The sequence below is a fragment of the Scyliorhinus canicula genome, chromosome 11 (genome assembly GCF_902713615.1).
Source record: "Scyliorhinus canicula chromosome 11, sScyCan1.1, whole genome shotgun sequence".
Lineage (NCBI taxonomy): Eukaryota > Metazoa > Chordata > Chondrichthyes > Carcharhiniformes > Scyliorhinidae > Scyliorhinus > Scyliorhinus canicula.
Genome location: NC_052156.1, coordinates 155,262,919 through 155,280,925, shown reverse-complemented (window position 1 = coordinate 155,280,925; position 18,007 = coordinate 155,262,919). Strand labels below are relative to the sequence as shown.

At 48.8% G+C, this 18,007-nt stretch overlaps 1 protein-coding gene across 1 annotated transcript in view; it reads right to left on the bottom strand.

Moving 5' to 3' along the window:
• The window catches only part of plxna4 (plexin A4), a 667,620-nt gene that overhangs the window by 180,220 nt on the left and 469,393 nt on the right, over nucleotides 1-18,007 (bottom strand). The window contains exon 8 of the mRNA XM_038812236.1: nucleotides 15,108-15,129. Coding sequence (XP_038668164.1) covers nucleotides 15,108-15,129 — 22 coding nt within the window. The remainder of the gene's footprint in view (nucleotides 1-15,107; nucleotides 15,130-18,007) is intronic.

Below are 18,007 nucleotides of genomic sequence, written 5' to 3'. Positions count from 1 at the left end.
ATCCCCCATCATCAACCCCTCCCCATCCATCCCCCATCATCAACCCTCCCCATCCATCCCCATCATCAACCCTCCCCATCCATCCCCATCAAAACCCTCCCATCCATCCCCCATCATCAACCCCTCCCCATCCATCCCCCATCATCAACCCTCCCCATCCACCCCCCATCATCAACCCCTCCCCATCATCCCCCATCATCAACCCTCCCCATCCCTCCCCCATCATCAACCCTCCCATCCATCCCCCATCATCAACCCCTCCCCACCATCCCCCATCATCAACCCCTCCACCATCCCCCATCATCCACCCTCCCCATCCATCCCCCATCATCAACCCCTCCCCATCCATCCCCCATCATCAACCCCCCCCATCCCTCCTCCATCATCAACCCTCCCCATCCCTCCTCCATCAACCCCTCCCCATCCATCCCCCATCATCAACCCCTCCCCATACCCATCCCCCATCATCAACCCCTCCCCATCCCCATCCCCATCCCCCATCAACCCCTCCCCATCCACATCCCCCATCAAACCCCCCCATCCATCCCCCATCATCAACCCCTCCCATCCATCCCCCATCATCAACCCCTCCCCATCCATCCCCCATCATCAACCCCTCCCCATCCATCCCCCCATCATCAACCGTCCCCATCCATCCCCCATCATCAACCCCTCCCCATCCATCCTCCATCATCAACCCCTCCCCATCATCAACCCCTCCCCATCCCCATCCCCATCCCCATCATCAACCCCTCCCCATCCACATCCCCCATCATCAACCCCTCCCCATCCATCCCCCCATCATCAACCCCTCCCCATCCATCCCCCATCATCAAACCCCTCCCCATCCATCCCCCATCATCAACCCGTCCCCATCCATCCCCCATCATCAACCCCTCCCCATCCATCCCCCATCATCAACCCGTCCCCATCCATCCCCCATCATCAACCCCTCCCCATCCATCCCCCATCATCAACCCCTCCCCATCCATCCCCCATCATAAACCCCTCCCCATCCATCCCCATCATCAACCCCTCCCCATCCATCCCCCATCATCCACCCTTCCCATCCATCCCCCATCATCAACCCCTCCCCATCCATCCCCCATCATAAACCCCTCCCCATCCATCCCCATCATCAACCCCTCCCCATCCATCCCCCTCATCAACCCGTCCCCATCCATCCCCCATCATCAACCCCTCCTCATCCATCCCCCATCATCAACCCCTCCCCATCCATCCCCCATCATCAACCCCTCCCCATCCATCCCCCATCATCAACCCCTCCCCATCCATCCCCCATCATCAACCCTCCCCATCCATCCCCCATCATAAACCCCTCCCCATCCATCCCCATCATCAACCCCTCCCCATCCATCCCCCATCATGAACCCCTCCCCATCCATCCCCCATCATCAACCCCTCCCCATCCCCATCCCCCATCATCAACCCCTCCCCATCCATCCCCCATCATCAACCCCTCCCCATCTATCCCCCATCATCAACCCCTCCCCATCCATCCCCCATCATCAACCCCTCCCCATCATCAACCCCTCCCATCCATCCCCCATAATCAATAAGAGCATTTGCCATTTTCCATCACTGAAATTTCTCTTTCAAGTAAAGATAGGAGTCTGGCTTACTCCCTAACTCACAACCCATTGGCAAAATCACTTTCCCAAGAATCTAAAATTTCAGAGGGTCCCATGCGCACAAGTTCATCAACATATCACAAACAGCAGCAATTGCGACAATTTGCATGTCTGGAAATGCCTCTGATGTAGTAAAAGTTCTCACATTTGATTCGCAGGACTGTTAGCTGTCACTTTTTAAAAATTCATTCCTGGGATGTGGCCAGCATTGGTTATCCATCCCTGACAGCATTGAAGAGTCAATCAAATTTTCGTGGCTCTGGAGACACGTGTAGGCCAGACCAGGTAAGGACGTCAGATTTCTTTCCCTGAAGGATATTAGTGAACCAGATGGGTTTTTACAACAATTGGAAATGGTTTCATGGTCACCTCTAGACTTCTAATTCCAGATTTTCGTTGAATTCAAATTTCACCATCTGCCATGGTGGGAATCAATCCGGAGTCCCTAGGGCATGATTCTGAATCACTGGATTACTAAACCAGCGGCAATACCCCTACGCCAGTGTTCTTCAAACTTTTTTTCCGGGGACCCATTTTTACCAACCGGCCAACCATCACGACCCACGCCGGCCAACTTGCGTGACCCACCATTTTCTCTTCCCTTGTCTGCTGCTGACAAAAATGGAGGAAATGGTTTTGGGTCCCTTTGGCCCTCGTACTCGCTCCTCCAATGGAACCTGTTGGATGAAGGTGAAGCCTTCCGGTGTCGGAAAGTATGGAGTCTCCATCTGCCCAAAGTTATGAATTTTTTTCCTGTAGAATTTTTTCAAATAAACCCCCCCCCGAACTTGTAAAAAAAAATAAAATGAGTAAAATAAATGAAAAACATGAATAAAACCCAAAAAAAAAGGAATAAAATAAATGAAAAAATGAATAAAAACCACTACAGAACTTGTAAAACAAAAAGCTGCAACCGTTAAAAAAAAATAGCGGCCGCCCCGCGCATGCGCGCTGATCATCGTGCGCGCATGCATAATGCGGCCAAATTTTATTTATTTTTTAAACATCGAGCCGCTTACAGCCGGTGTTATGAAAAGCCGGCCGCTGGGTGGGAATTTGCGCGATCGGGAGCGCCACGTACAACGGCTCCGCGACCCACCCGACACCCACCCGCAACCCACCCGCGGGTCGCGCCCCCGACTTTGAAGAACACTGCCCTACGCCACTGCCCCCCTAATATTCTTGGCCTTGTGCAAATGCAGAATATTTACAGAGTTTGCTGAAGTAAGGGCCTTGCTGGGACCCGACCTGGGATACTGTGCACATATTTGTTCTCCTTGATTGAAAAATATAAACAATCGCCTCTGCGGTAGTAGTAGTTCAGCGAAAGTTCACTCGCCTTGTTCCTGGGATAGGGGCTTATGTTATTAAGAAAGGTTTGGACATATTGGGCCTGGACCCATCAGAGTTTAGAAGAATGAGAGTGATCTTATTGAAACGTTTACAATCCTGAGGGGATTTGATAGGGTAGATGCCGTGAGGATGTTTTCTTTTGAGACCAGCACCAGGAGACACAAGTTAAGAATAAGGGCTCTACAGTTTAAGATGGAGGTGAGATTTTGTTTTTTCTCTGAAAGGGTATCGTCCCTGGAGACCAGTGGAGGCTGGGCCACCCAATTTATTCAAAGGCTGAGTGAGTCAGAGGTTTGACAGAAGTTAAGGGCTGTGCACCACAGATGGCAAACTAGACCATAACCCAATCAGCCACCATTTTATTGAATGGCGGTGCATGCTCGAAGGGGGGAGTGGCCTACTCCTGCACCCAAGTCCTAATGTCCAATGTAAGGAAAACATGAACTTTATTGGAAAACCTCAAATGAAATGAAATGAAATGAAAATCGCTTATTGTCATGAGTAGGCTTCAAATGAAGTCACTGTGAAAAGCCCCTAGTCGCCACATTCCAGCGCCTGTTTGGGGAGGCTGGTACGGGAATCGAACCGTGCTGCTGGCTTGCCTTGGTCTGCTTTCAAAGCCAGCGATTTAGCCCAGTGAGCTAAACAGCCCCAATGGGGGGCAGTATCTAAACCACATGTGGTGTATATGGATTTCAGTAAGGCGTTTGATAAGGTTCCCCATGGTAGGCTATTGCAGAAAATAAGGAAGTATGGGATTGAAGGAAATTTAGCGGTTTGGATCAGTAATTGGCTAGCTGAAAGAAGACAGAGGGTGGTGGTTGATGGCAAATGTTCATCCTGGAGTTCAGTTACTAGTGGTGTACCGCAAGGATCTGTTTTGGGGCCACTGCTGTTTGTCATTTTTATAAATGACCTGGAAGAGGGTGTAGAAGGATGGGTTAGTAAATTTGCAGATGACACGAAGGTCGGTGGAGTTGTGGATAGTGCTGAAGGATGTTATAGGATACAGAGGGACATAGATAAGCTGCAGAGCTGGGCTGAGAGATGGCAGATGGAGTTTAATGCGGAAAAGTGTGAGGTGGTTCACTTTGGAAGGAGTAACAGGAATGCAGAGTACTGGGCTAATGGCAAGATTCTTGGTAGTGTAGATGAACAGAGAGATCTCGGCATCCAGGTACATAAATTCCTGAAAGTTGCCACCCAGGTTAATAGGGCTGTTAAGAAGGCATATGGTGTGTTAGCCTTTATCAGCAGGGGGATTGAGTTTTGGAGCCACAAGGTCATGCTGCAGCTGTACATAACTCTGGTGCGGCCGCACCTGGAGTACTGCGTGCAGTTCTGGTCACCACATTATAGGAAGGATGTGGAAGCTTTGGAAAGGGTTCAGAGGAGATTTACTAGGATGTTGCCTGGTTTGGAGGGAAGGTCTTATGAGGAAAGGCTCAGGGACTTGAGGTTGTTTTCGTTAGAGAGGAGAAGGCTGAGAGGTGACTTAATAGAGACATATAAGATAGTCAGAGGGTTAGATAGGGTGGACAGTGAGAGTCTTTTTCCTCGGATGGTGATGACCAACACGAGGGGACATAGCTTTAAATTGAGGGGTGATAGATATAGGACAGATGTCAGAGGCAGTTTCTTTACTCAGAGAGTAGTAGGGGTGTGGAACGCCCTGCCTGCAACAGTAGTAGACTCGCCAACTTTAAGGGCATTTAAGTGGTCACTGGATAGACATATGGATGAAAATGGAATAGTGTAGGTCAGATAGGCTTCAGATGGTTTCACAGGTCGGCGCAACATCGAGGGCTGAAGGGCTCGTACTGCGCTGTAGTGTTCTATGTTCATAGCACAAGGTTGTACAAGAGAGAGCAAGATCACAAAACAATGCATCATGTCTTGTGATGATGTATACTGCGTCGATTGGCCGATGAATGCCGATGAACATGTCCAGTATATTCGGCATGGTAGGTGTCTGCTTCGGACTGTATAGAAGGTTGCTTCTGCGTTGCTGCCCGTGTATGCCTGTTCCGTCGCACTGTTATCTGGATGGTGTAGAGCTGCAAATGTGGTTCAACCACTTGTCACCAGGGAACTTGGTCTCGGATCCAAACTGGCTCTCTGGCTGGAGGTTGGATATGTTGTGTGCTTTGCGACATCGTTCCTGGTTCCACCTCTGGCTGGAACGATATTCACCCTCTTTCCTCCCTCAATGTGTCCAAGTTGACAGCTTGTACTGCCGCATGAGCATGTTTGGGGGGTGGGGGGTGGGGTGGGGGGGGGGGGTGGGGGGGGGGGGGGGGGTGGGGGGGTGGGGGGGAGAAGAGTAGGGAGTTGAGTTCTCAGTCTTCTTCCCATGAGGAGCTCACATGGTTTAGCTCAGTTGACTTAACAGCTGGTTCGCGATGCAGAGCGAGGCCAACAGTGAGGGTTCAATTCCCGTACCGGCTAAGATTATTCATGAATATTCCTTCTCAATTTTGCCCCTCGCCTGAGTTGTGGTGATCCTCAGGTTAAATCACCAGCAGTCATCTCTCCCCTTCAAAAGGGGAAAGCAGCCTGTGGTCAATCTGGGACTATGGCGACTTTACATTATCGTATTCTTCATCTCGTTGTGCTGACATAGAATATTTAAATCATCTGCTGAGGTAAGTAAAAAGTCAACTTTATTTGAACATCTCTCACGGTGACTACATCTTAACCAGGAGTTTGTACAAGTGTCAGCAAGATCATTCATTGCATCACTTCATTAGCATATTACTCAGTTGGAATTTTAATACATTATCAACTTAAATTTCATGCAAAACCACAGAATGAGATATTAAAGCACATGGCCAAATATTTGACCAAACAGGTGGGTTTCCAGGATGTCTTAACAGAAGGGATAGAGCTCGAGATGTGGAGCGTCTTGCGGAGGGAATTCACCACAACCAATGGTGAAGTGATGGAAGTCAGGATACTCGAGAAGTCAGATTTGAGAGGTCTTGGAGGAGAGGTAGGAGGAGGAGCAGGCCCTGGAGGGATTTGACACTTTTAAAAGATTCAGTGCAAATCCGAGGGGAAATATCACCATTCACCTCACAGGAGGCCCTTTGGTTCTGGCGTCTATAATCCCGAGGATATGGCATCAATTCCCATGCCTTGGAGGACAGCCCGGCGGGTGTCAATGCCTGACCACGCTGAGGACCACTTCCAAATTCCACGTCATGATGTCTACCACCAGCCGAGCGCCCAGCCGAGGATGGGCGCGACAGGGAACTGTGCGAAAAGCAGTCTGCGCACAAGTTGCAGCGGGACTGCAGTAGCACCGTGGCTGGAATCCAGGAAGAACAGGCTGTTCTCAGCTATAGGATGACACAGCCACTGTTGGGGACTCGGCAATCAGGCACCATCCCACTTGTCGGGAACAGACTGCTGCTGCTCGGAATCCAGCCACAACTCTCCAGCTCTCTGACTGCCTCATTTATCAAAGTGTCAGTTGGGGGCAATTGCTGTAGAATTGCCAACGTTGTGCTGCCAAATGTTAGTCTGGAGCTTCCGATTGTTTTTTTCTCCCCTCTCCTCTCACTCGAAATAAACTGTCCCTTTTTGTTGGGCATCCTTCTAACATTCACAATCAATTGCAGCTTTTTTCATATGAGCACAAGATAGTTGTTATGAAGATGTCTTTCGTGTTGGAATCTTGATTTCACACTTGCCGTTAAAAGACATGCCCCAACCTCCTGAGCCATCAGGAACAGGAATATTCCACGTTCTACACTTGCACACTGCTCAGAGTTCATGGTGTGTGATGAGCAACGGGCACTATTATTGACTCTGGTGTCCTTAGAATACGGCCCTGATGGTTGATCACCACTCAATAGGTCTTCTTTCAAGAACATGCTTGGATGGATGCTGGGAAAGGACACACTTGGACGTGGTCCACCTGTGGTTCAAAACCCTGACTGTTTGATTCGAATGCTTTGAGGTGCCTCCTGTAGATTGTCCAGGTCTCACTGGAGATAGAAGCACAGAAATTAGGAGCAGGAGTAGGCCACGTGGCCCTTTGATCAAGGCCAGTCCTCTATCTTAATGCCATATTCCCGCTTTCTCTCTCAACCCTTGATGCCATTAAAATCTAAAACACGAGATGTACTATTGATGCTGTCACATGATCCTCCAAATCTGGTGGCAAGAAAGGTGGATCATCAGCAGCATCCTCCCCTAGCTACCTTGCCCGATATCGAGGCTCAAATCACTCAAAGCCTGTTCCATTGGGCTGGACATGTCATTCATGTGCCTGACACCAGGGGCGAAATTCTCCCCTACCCAGCTGGGCGGGGGTCCCGCCGTAGTGGAGTGGCGCCAACCACTCCGGCATCGGGCCACCCCAAAGGTGCGGAATTCACCGCGCCTTTAGGGGCTAGGCCCGCGCCAGAGTGGCTCCCACTCCGCCGACTGGCGCCAATGGCCTTTGGCGCCACACCGCCCGGCATCAGGGCTGGCCGAAAGGCCTTCACCGGTCGGCGTGACTCTGCGCATGCGCATGAGCGTCAGCGGCCGCTGGTGTCACCACCGGCGCATGCACGGTGGAGGGGATGTCTTGGTGGAAGAAAGAGTGCCCCCACGGCATAGGCCCATCTGGTTCACTAATGCCCTTTAGGGAAGGGAATCTGCCATTCTTACCTGGTCTGGCCGATATTGGACTCCAGCCCACAGAAATGTGATCGACTCTTAAATGGCCTCCGAAATGGCCGAGCAAGTCACTCAGTTCAAGGGCAATTAGGAATGGGCAACACATTCCGGTACAGCCAGTGACAACCACATCCTGTGAATTAATTTAAAACTATGGGCACGATTTTGCCGGTCTGTTAGCTGCGGGTGCAAATCCCTTTACGGCCGTTAAATCTCACGAGAGGGCCAGAACGGGATTTGCGCTGGCGAGATCTCGGTTTGCGATCTTCCACGCACCCACCCCTCCGGTGACATGATCAGCTTCACACCCAGAAAGGGCGTGAAAACCTGATTTCCATTAACTAACATTCATTTAATTACTGTTACACCAGACTCACAAACCACAAGCCAGGTATTTTTTCCCCACAGAGGTCAGAAAACATGGCTGTGTTTTCGGAGGGAACGTCGCCGGTTTTCAATCAGAACTGTGACGCTTTGCCACTTTTGGAAAATTCCGGCCTGCATTTATAGTTGTGGAATGTTGAACCTGCTCTGACTTCCGTCAAAAGTAACAGCCGGCACCTTCAAGGTGGTAAAATGTCCCAAGCTCTGTTATCAAACAAAATCTGACGCCAAATCACTTAAAGGGATATCAGACCAAGTGGCCAAAAAGCAAGGTCAATGAGGTTGGCTTAAAGGAATTTCTTAAAAGAAAAAGAGTTGGCGAGACCGAGGGACTTTGGAAGGGAATTCTCCAGTTTTTTGGTCAAGGCTACCGGAGGTATGGCTGTCAATGGAGCAGTGAGAAAAACAAATTTTAAAAATATTATTTCATTTTTCAGTCAGGAAATAGAGGACAAGTTACAAATGGAAGAAAAGATCATTCCACCCAGTTAGATTTTTATAAACAATTGCATGTTTCTGACTCTGATCGTCATCGCACAGTTAAAGGACATTTGTTGGTCAGCATGGTTTTGAAGGTGTCTGTCTTGCATCGCTGATGCCAGGAATTAGCTCTAACTCCATTTTCTAACTGTGCCCTTCCACGCACAACTTTGGCAACAGCGACTAGGGCAGGCAGCACAACAGCCAATACTGATTCCCCTCCGCTGCGGGGCTCCCCCGCCGTGGCTTGAGTAATCGTCCCTGTGGAATGTTCATTATTCCGAGGAATGCCGATTTCCAAACTTCATCGAGAATGTATTGGCAACGCGAGGAAAGCAATTCTCTTTTTTCTGCACTAAACTTATTATGACCTGGAATTCGCTGCCAGAAAGGGCGGTGGAAGCAGATTCAGTGGCTGCTCGAGAGAATTTGATAAATACTTGAATTGTAAAATAAATTGCAGCACTGTGGGGAAAAAGCAGGGCTAATTGGTTAGCCCTTCCAATTAACCATCAGAGGTTATAATGGGCCAAATGGCCACCTTCTATATTGTTTATTCTGCAAATTAATATAAAGGCAGCAAGTTTCCCCAACTCACTACCCCAACGTCAATGAGGAAATTCTGCAGATTCTTTTCCCTGGTACTGTAATCATAGAATTTACAGTGAAGGAGGCCACTCGGCCCATCGAGTCTGCACCAGCCCTTGGAAAGAGTACCCTACTTAAGCCCACACCTCCACTCTATCCTCGTAACCCAGTAACCCCACCTAACCTTTTTGGACACCAAGGGCAATTTATCTCGGCCAATCCACCTAACCTGCACATCTTTGGACTGTGGGAGGAAGCCGGAGCACCCGGAGGAAACCCACGCAGACACGGGGAGAATGTGCAGAATTCCTGGCATCACGTCCCTGGCGCTGTGAAGAAACAGTGCTAACCACTGTGCTACCGTGGCACTTATATGCTGCAAGATTGGTGATAGTACTTTATCTTAAGCAACAAAGCATTGCTTTCACTTCGAATGATATTGAAATACCTCCATTTCTTTTTTTTTAAACTCTCTCGTGTGGAATGGTCCCCAAAAATCATAGTCCAGATGCACACAAGAGGAACGGCTGCCGACGTAGATTTGACCCATGCTGGAGGCCACCTGCAAAGTGTGGGACCGTAACTGAGCCTCTTCGGGAAAGGTGGGAAGGATGGGAATTGGGAAGGTGGTAAGTGAGGGGTTGGGGCAAATAAGAGATTATTGAAGATGGGACTTTGTGTGGGATGGAGAACGCCCGAGAGGGAGGAGAGGATGCTGGGGCAGAGAAAATATTGGGAGGGGAAAGAATTTGACAGGAGGGGGCGAATGTTGCAGGAAAACAAAACTAAAGGCAACCCTTTTCTGTCAACAGCGACTTGTTCCACCTAGAATAGGAAATAACGAGCACATTGCTGGCGCGGATGAAAGACTTCGTAAGGGGGTGGGGGTTAGGGTTAGACAGCTTGTTGAATTTCAAGGCCAAACGAGGTTCCAGAGCTGTGTGAAGGACAAGGCCACATGGGCTTGATTCAGGGTTCAATCAGAATGGTGAGTTATTGTGTGTCTGTGCGGACTAAGGCTTTTTAAACCAGTTCTATATCTACTTCCTTTATTGAAGTGTCAGTCGTGTGGGGTTGCAATTATTGACGATAAACCAATTTCCAATTTCAATTATTGGCTCGAAGCCGCTATTCATAATGTCAACAAGATGCTCGCATTTTTTGTATCCGCCAATGGTTACCTCCTCCTTCACCAAAGAGCTTCTGCCATTTCTGCAAAGAGATTTGGGAGGTCCTGAGGTTGCAAATGGTGCTGTGTACATGCAAGTCGCTCTTTGCCAGATTTGATAATTGAGAGCCGACTGACTAAAAGGCAGCGACAAAAGAAACTATTCAGCTGGTAATGGGAATGCGATTGTCGGCAATTATCCAGCAATCTGAAAAAAATAGGCCTCAATTCTGGACATCTCTCCCACCTGGACAGACAGACAGTGATACAGCCCAATGCGAACACAATAGCTAATGATCGTTGCAATACCTCAGCAGCTGATCTAAGTGTCTTCGCAAAAGACTATGATTGACAGCCCCATTAACATGACACTTAATATTAAAGTGATGAAAACCCTTAAGTGCACTTAGCTGTAAAGGACATGACAATTACTCTTATTTTATCACATATTTGATTCCAGATTATTAACTCGGGATTAAGCTTTTTTTCTCTTCTTCCCTCCCCCCCCCCTCCACACTATGTGTCCATTATTTAATGCGTTTCATATAAAATATTCCTCACAACAGCTTGAAACATCCATTTGATGGGTCTCAACAATTAAACAACTCCTTGTGATTGAACGTAACCTAAGGACACGGGGAGCAGGCGACGAGGAACAACTATTTAGAATCACCGAGCCTCCCAACCTTCCCCTGAGATTCGGAACCACCCCATGGACACCACCCATTCAATACCACCCAGGCCATCACCACCTCTGAAGTGCATCAAGGGAACACGTCCAGACTCAGCGGAACAGTTCGCCACGCTAAGGAATTGTAGCGGTACAGCGTGAGCATGGGTGAAGTTCGGCACCGGTAGTTGAGGGACATTGTCATTTGTCACATTTTTAGACGTCACTATGTTATTATTGTTCTTCCCCACTTTTAACGCCTCACATTCTGTAACCCTCCTCCCAGTGTTGTGGCGATTCGCCCTATCTGGAAGCAGTTGTTCTCACTGGTCCTCAATGTCAGGCAGACGGTTAGGCCCTCTCAGGGTGAATGTTTCAATCGCAGCGATGGAACACAGGCATGATTCTGTGAACCCTAGACCCTCGCCCCCCGATCCCCCTCTAGAGCAAAGGAATGTAGCCTCGAACCTCCCTCAGACGCGAGTCGGCGAGTGTACCGCCAGCAGACGGACAGGAGTCAAACATGAGCAGCAGCTGAGGAACATGACAGATCCTTCCTCACGGCGAGTTGTCATCGCCCTTCTGCAGTGACCGGGCAGCAGGCCCTCAAGGACTCCCCATCCCCAGCACCTTGATGAGTGAGAGCTCAGCCACTTTCATCCCCAAGTGGCAGAGGGGTCACACTGCCAGACTGGGAGCTAATCGTCCTCCATAAAGTATGAAGCAATGAAGGCATCTTTCGCCCTCCTCCCCATGTGCACCCTCAGCCCCGCCTGGCCTCCACCCTCAGGTTCCTCAGTGGGCTCTTTCTCTGTGTCCTTCGGTAAGGCCTTCTCGTCCGAGGACACGTGCCACTCCTCGAGGTAGTCCTCAGGAAGCTCCTCGCCCCGCTGCAGAGCCAGATTGTGGAGGGCACAGCAGACCATGACAATGCAGAAGGCCCTCTGTGGCTGTATTGTAGGGCCTCACCGCACCTGTCGAGGCGGCAGCACCACAACTTCAACGGACCAATGTATCGCAAGATGCCAGCTCATGTGGCACAGTGCGCCTCATTGTATCTAGCCTCCGCTGTGGTGTATGGCCTTTACACTGCTGTCATCAGCCATGACCTGAGGGGTATCTCATGCTCATGGAACCATCCCTGTAGCTTATGGTGCCCTTTGCAGAGTCCAGAGATTTGTGGCTGACTAGGGATGTAGTTGTCATGCACGCTCCCAGGGAAATGGGCGCATACATGTCTGTGAGGAGGATGCAAACAGGCTGCAGGGTGACTTGGACAGACTGGCTGAGTGGGCAATCACTTGGCAAATGAAATATAATGTTGGTAAATATGAGGTTCTCCACTTTGGTGGCAAAAACAAGGACGCAGATTATTATCTGAATGGTAGCAGTTAAGGAAAAGGGCAAGTGCAACGAGACCCGGGTGTGATGGTGGAACAGTCGCTGAAGGTTGGCATGCAGGTACAGCAGGCGGTGAGGAAAGCTAATGGCATGCTGGCCTTCATAGTGAGAGGATTTGAGTATAGGAGTAGGGATGTCTTGTTGCAGTTAGACATGGCCTTGGTGAGGCCACACCTTGAGTATGGTTTGTAGTTTTTATCTTCTAGATTGAGGAAGGACATCCTTGCTATTGAGGGTGTCCAGCGAAGGTTCACCAGACCAATTCCCGGGACGGCAGGACTGAGATATGAAGAAAGACTGGATCGACTGGGCTTGTACTCATTGGAGTTTAGAAGAACGAGAGGGGATCTCACAGAAACATATAAAATCCTGATGGGACTGGACAGGATAGATGCGGGAAGAATGTTCCCGATGTTGGGAACGTCCAGAACTATAGGGTCATAGTTTAAGAATAAGGGGTAAGCCATTCAGGACTGAGATGAGGAAGAACTTCTTCTCTCAGAGAGTTGTGAACTTGTGGAATTCTCTACCTGTTGGGGCCAGTTCGTTGGATATATTCAAGAGGGAGCTGGACGTGGCCCCTGCGGCTAAAGGGATCAAGGGGTATGGAGAGAAAGCGGGAGTGAGATTCTGAATTTGCATGATCAGCCATGATTCTATTGAATGGTGGTGTAGGCTCGAAGGGCCGAATGGCCTCCTCCTATTTTCTATGAAACGCATTTTGCGGTCACACAGCAGCTGGACATTGAGGGAGTGGAACCCATTCCAGTTGATGAAGGGGACTCCCAGGGGCCAGGGGCGCAGAGAGCAGTATGGGTGCAGTCGGTCACACCATGAACCTGTGACAGACCAGCCCTCTCATCCAGCCGGGCCTAGTCCAAGTCAAAGTGGATGCAGTCCAGAGCCCATGCACAGAGTGCAAACATCACCACATGGATGCACTTATGGGCGGATGCCTGTAAAATACCCGTGGAATCCTGGAATAACCCTGTTCCTTGGAAATTGAGGGCTGCTGGGACCTTGATGGCCACAGGGAGTGAGTGTCCGACCCGTTACATGGAGCCAAGCCTGCAAGGGCAACGCACAGATGCCACATAGTCTCCTTCGTAAGGCGGAGTCTTCGACGGCACACTGTGTCAAACAGTTCCATGAGCGACACACAGTCCGGTAACCCCATGTTCTTCTCCGGCACCTTCGTGCCCCCTGCACAGCTGGTGCAGACACTGGCCTCTGATCCTGCCCTGTGGCCGGCTGGGCTTATTCTGCAGGGTCTTCCATCGGTGCTGCTGCACTTTGTTGCTGGAGTCTGTGTTCCTCCTGTTATGGGAGAGGTGTTCTCAGAACCCCAAAATGTATCATGGAGTTCAACCAACCCCCACCTTTAATGGATTGTTGCTTTTGAAGCACACGGCGTGTTCCCCAGGTGTAGTATTACAATTATGGACACGTGGTTTTTAAAAACAAAACAATGTTTATTCCATGAACTCAAATGAACCTTTTAAATAAACATTGGATCTCTTAGCACCCCTTACTTCAAAGAGAACCCCGAAAATAATACAACACTACCCAATCCTGCAAACTGTTCCTTTACACATCCAAAAGTCTTAACAAATCCTTCAAACAGAAGCGCATTAGATTTATATTCAATACTGAGACCTTTTTACAATTCTGATTTCACTAAAGGATTAAGAGATAATCCTTCATGGCAAAGATCACCAGCAATGCAGCTCACAGCCACACCCAAGCTTTCTTCAAAACTGAAACTAAAACTCAGAACTAACTTTAAAATGGCCGAACTGAGCTCAGCTCCACCCACTCTCTGACATCACTATTTTCTTAAAGGTACATTGCTCAAACATCCATTTCTTAAAGGTACTCTCACATGACACTCCACGCAGTGATTAGTAAGATGGCCAGTTCCACTGGCTCCATCCCCATATCACTCAGAATCCTGCTAAAAGCTATAGTCTATTCCACGTGGAAAGGGATTTGGTCTATGCCATTCGCTATTCATTTATAAAATGCTAAAGTCTTAGAAACCATCAAGTGTTCCTCAGTCACGCAGGTTCTGTATTCAGACCTGAAAAGTCTAATTGCTAGCTCACGAGGTGAGGCAACGATTATGCCGTTCTCTTATTAACCCAGTGCTCCAAAAAAACAATCTATTTACACTTGGAAAGAAGCTAAATCAACTGGGCAAGTCTTACGTAAAATGGAAAATAACCTCTTGTTCTGGAAGCTCCAAGGGGTACTTGAGCAATCAAGCAACAAACTAACATTTTTCTTAAACATGGAGAATTTATCAATGTACAAAACAAATTGCTCCACTGGCAGATTAATTTCACTCATGGGAGCAAACTCAGAATCGTAATTGTTTGCAAGTGATTGATTGTAAATAAATATATTTATAATTATCTAATTCAGGCGGGTTAAACTTCAGTGGCACAGCTGAATTGTTCAAAGAGGCAGTGCTGGAATTAAAACACTGGTTACGATATTGAGGTCAATGCGATATGTCCGCAAGCTCCTCTATTATTTGAGGCTGCAATGCTTCAGGTATGCTTCGCTCGAATCACGCAATGCAATCTGACGCTCAACAAAGACAAATGAGCATTCGCAGCATCAGAGATTAACTTGCTAGGGTACAGAGTGTCAATAGCTGGAGCAAAGCCTGTCCGCAACGTCAAAGCCATTTGCACACTTCCCACCCAGTCTAACGGGCAGCATTCCTCCCTGTTACCAATTTCTGAGGATGCCGGAATCTGAAACAAAAACAGAAAATGCTGGAACATCGCAGCAGGTCTGGCAGCATCTGTGGAGAGAGAAAGGAGCTAACGTGTCGAGCCTGTCAAAGCTGGTCACCATATTCAATAAATAACATTCAAATTTGATGGAGGCACCTCCTGAGGAGGCCGGGAAACCGCTGTGGTGCGTCACGGCACCAATCAGGAATTGTATAAGCCATCGCAGTAAAACATATTCCAGGGGAGCCTCCAGCTTGATATTTGGGGCCATAGTCAGTCTTCACGCTGTATCTGGCTGTTTTAGCTCAGTGGGCTAGACAGCTGACTTGTGACGCAGATGAAGGCCAGCAGCACCAGTTCAATTCCTGTACCAGCTGAGAATTCTGAATTCTCCCTCAGTGTACCCAAACAGGCGCCAGAATGTGGCGACTCGGGACTTCTCACAGTAACTTCAGTGCAGTGTTAATGTGAGCCTACTTGTGACAATAAAGGTTATTTATTTTTATTTATTATCAGTGTTGTGCCTAAAAATATCAAACCCTGTCCAGGACAGGTCTTATCCTCAACTCCTCCCCATGCACAAAGCACCTTGTTCTACTAAGGGGTCCTCAGAAGTTCACATTCTGCTGGTGTCAATACTCCCATCCCCACAAAGCGAGCTTGTTTCCAGCACATTACCTGCTCCACAGCAGGAGCAATCAGGCAGAGGTTAATCACACTTGGCCTCCAGCACAGCAAAGTCTATGGGCACCAGAATAGCAGCTCGGAGAAACAGCGCGGCAGGGTATAATTTAAACGGTGATAGATTGGGGAAAGCTGACATACAAAGGGACCTGGGTGTCTTTGTTCACCAATCACTGAAGGTGAGCATAAAGGTGCAGCAAGCAGTTAGGAAGGCAAATGGTCGGCCTTCATCGCAAGAGAACCTGAGTACAGAGGCAAGGATGTCTTATTGCAGCTGCACAGGGCCTCGGTAAGACCACACCTGGAGTACTGCGTGCAGTTTTGGTCTCCTTATCTAAGAATGGTGGGCAGCACGGTAGCGCAGTGGTTAGCATAGTTGCTTCAGAGCTCCAGGGTCCCAGGTTCGATTCCCGGCTTGGGTCACTGTCTGTGCGAAGTCTGCACGTTCTCCCAGTGTCTGCGTGGGTTTCCTCCGGGTGCTCCAGTTTCCTCCCACAGTCCAAAGATGTGCAGTTTAGGGGGACTGGCCATGCTAAATTACCCTTCGTGTCCAAAATAGTTAAGTGAATGAACTGAAATGAAAATCGCTTACTGTCACAAGTAGGCTTCAAATGAAGTTACTGTGAAAAGCCCCTAGTCGCCACATTCCGGCGCCTGTTCGGGAAGGCTGTTACGGGAATTGAACCGTGCTGCTGGCCTGCTTTCAAAGCCAGCGATTTAGCCCTGTGCTAAACAGCCCCAGGTGGGGTGACTGGGGTACGGGGATAGTCTTGTGTGGGCTTAAATGGAGTGCTCTTTCCAAGGGCCAGTGCAGACTCGCTTGGCCGAATGGCCTCCTTCTGCACTGTAAATTCTATGAGTTCTATGATACACTTGCCATAGAGGGAATGCAGCGAAGGTTTATCAGGCTGATTCCTGGGATGGCAGGATTGTGGTACAAGGAGTGATTAGGTGGACTAGACCCATATTTATTGGAATTTAGAAGAATTAGAGAGAATCTAATTGAAACATACAAAATTCTGACGGGGCTGGCAAACTGGAAGCAGGAATGTTGTTTATCCAGGTGGGGGGGGGGGGGGGGGTGTAACAAGGGGTCACAGCATCAGGATACTGGGTAAGCCATTGAGGACTGAGATGAGGACAAACCTCTTCACTCAGAGGGAGGCGAGTTTGTGGAATTCTCGACTTCAGAAGATTGTGGCGGTCAAATCACTGAACATATTTAAGGAGGAAATGGATACATTTCTAGACTCCAAAAACGTCAAGGGATATGGGGAGTGTGTGGGAGTGCTGAGATAGAGGGACAGCCATGATCATGTTGAATGGCGGAACAGATTCAAAGGGCTGAATGGCCTAATCCTTCTCCTCTTTTCTAAGTTTTTACGTTTCTAACTCATATTTGGTTTGTGTTCCCTCAAATATAGAAGATTAAAGGGTGATCCAGTTAAGATGCTTTAGACGGTTAAAGCATGTTGAAAGGTCGATAAAGAGAAACAATTTCTCTGTCTGGAAGGAGTTTGAGACAAACCTGAAAATCAAAGCAGGGCCGTGCCTGGGAGATGTATTTCTTCCACATGTAGCGAAGTGGAAATCTGGGGCTCCTCCCCTCAAAACGCTGGCGAGGCTGGAGATCGATTGAAAATGCCAAAACTGATGATATATTTGTTCTTTTTAAAAAAAAAAGAGAGTACCCAATTCATTTTTTCCAATTAAGGGGCAATTTAGCGTGGCCAATTCACCTACCCTGCACATCTTTGGGTTGCGGGGGGCGAAACCCACGCAAACACGGCGAGAATGTGCAAACTTCACACGGACAGCGACCCAGAGCCGGGATTGAACCTGGGACCTCGGCGCCGTGAGGCAGCAATGCTAGCCACTGTGCCACCCTGAGATTTGTTCTTTTGATAAGTATGATAACAGATACGGAGCACAGGCAGGTAAATGGAGTCGAGGTACAAATCAGCCACAATCTCAATTCACTGGCACAGCAGAGCACCCTAGAAGGGATGAATGGCCTCTTACTAATCCTACATTTAGTGGGTCAGTTTTCTGCCTGTGCACTTACACAGCAAAATAAATCCAAATCAGAACAAAAATGAATTCTGTCCATGAGATGTATTGAGCTTTGACTGTTACAATTCATCATAGAATCCCTACAGCGCAGATGGAGGCCAATCAGCCCATCGAGTCCCCACCGACCCTCTGAAAGAAC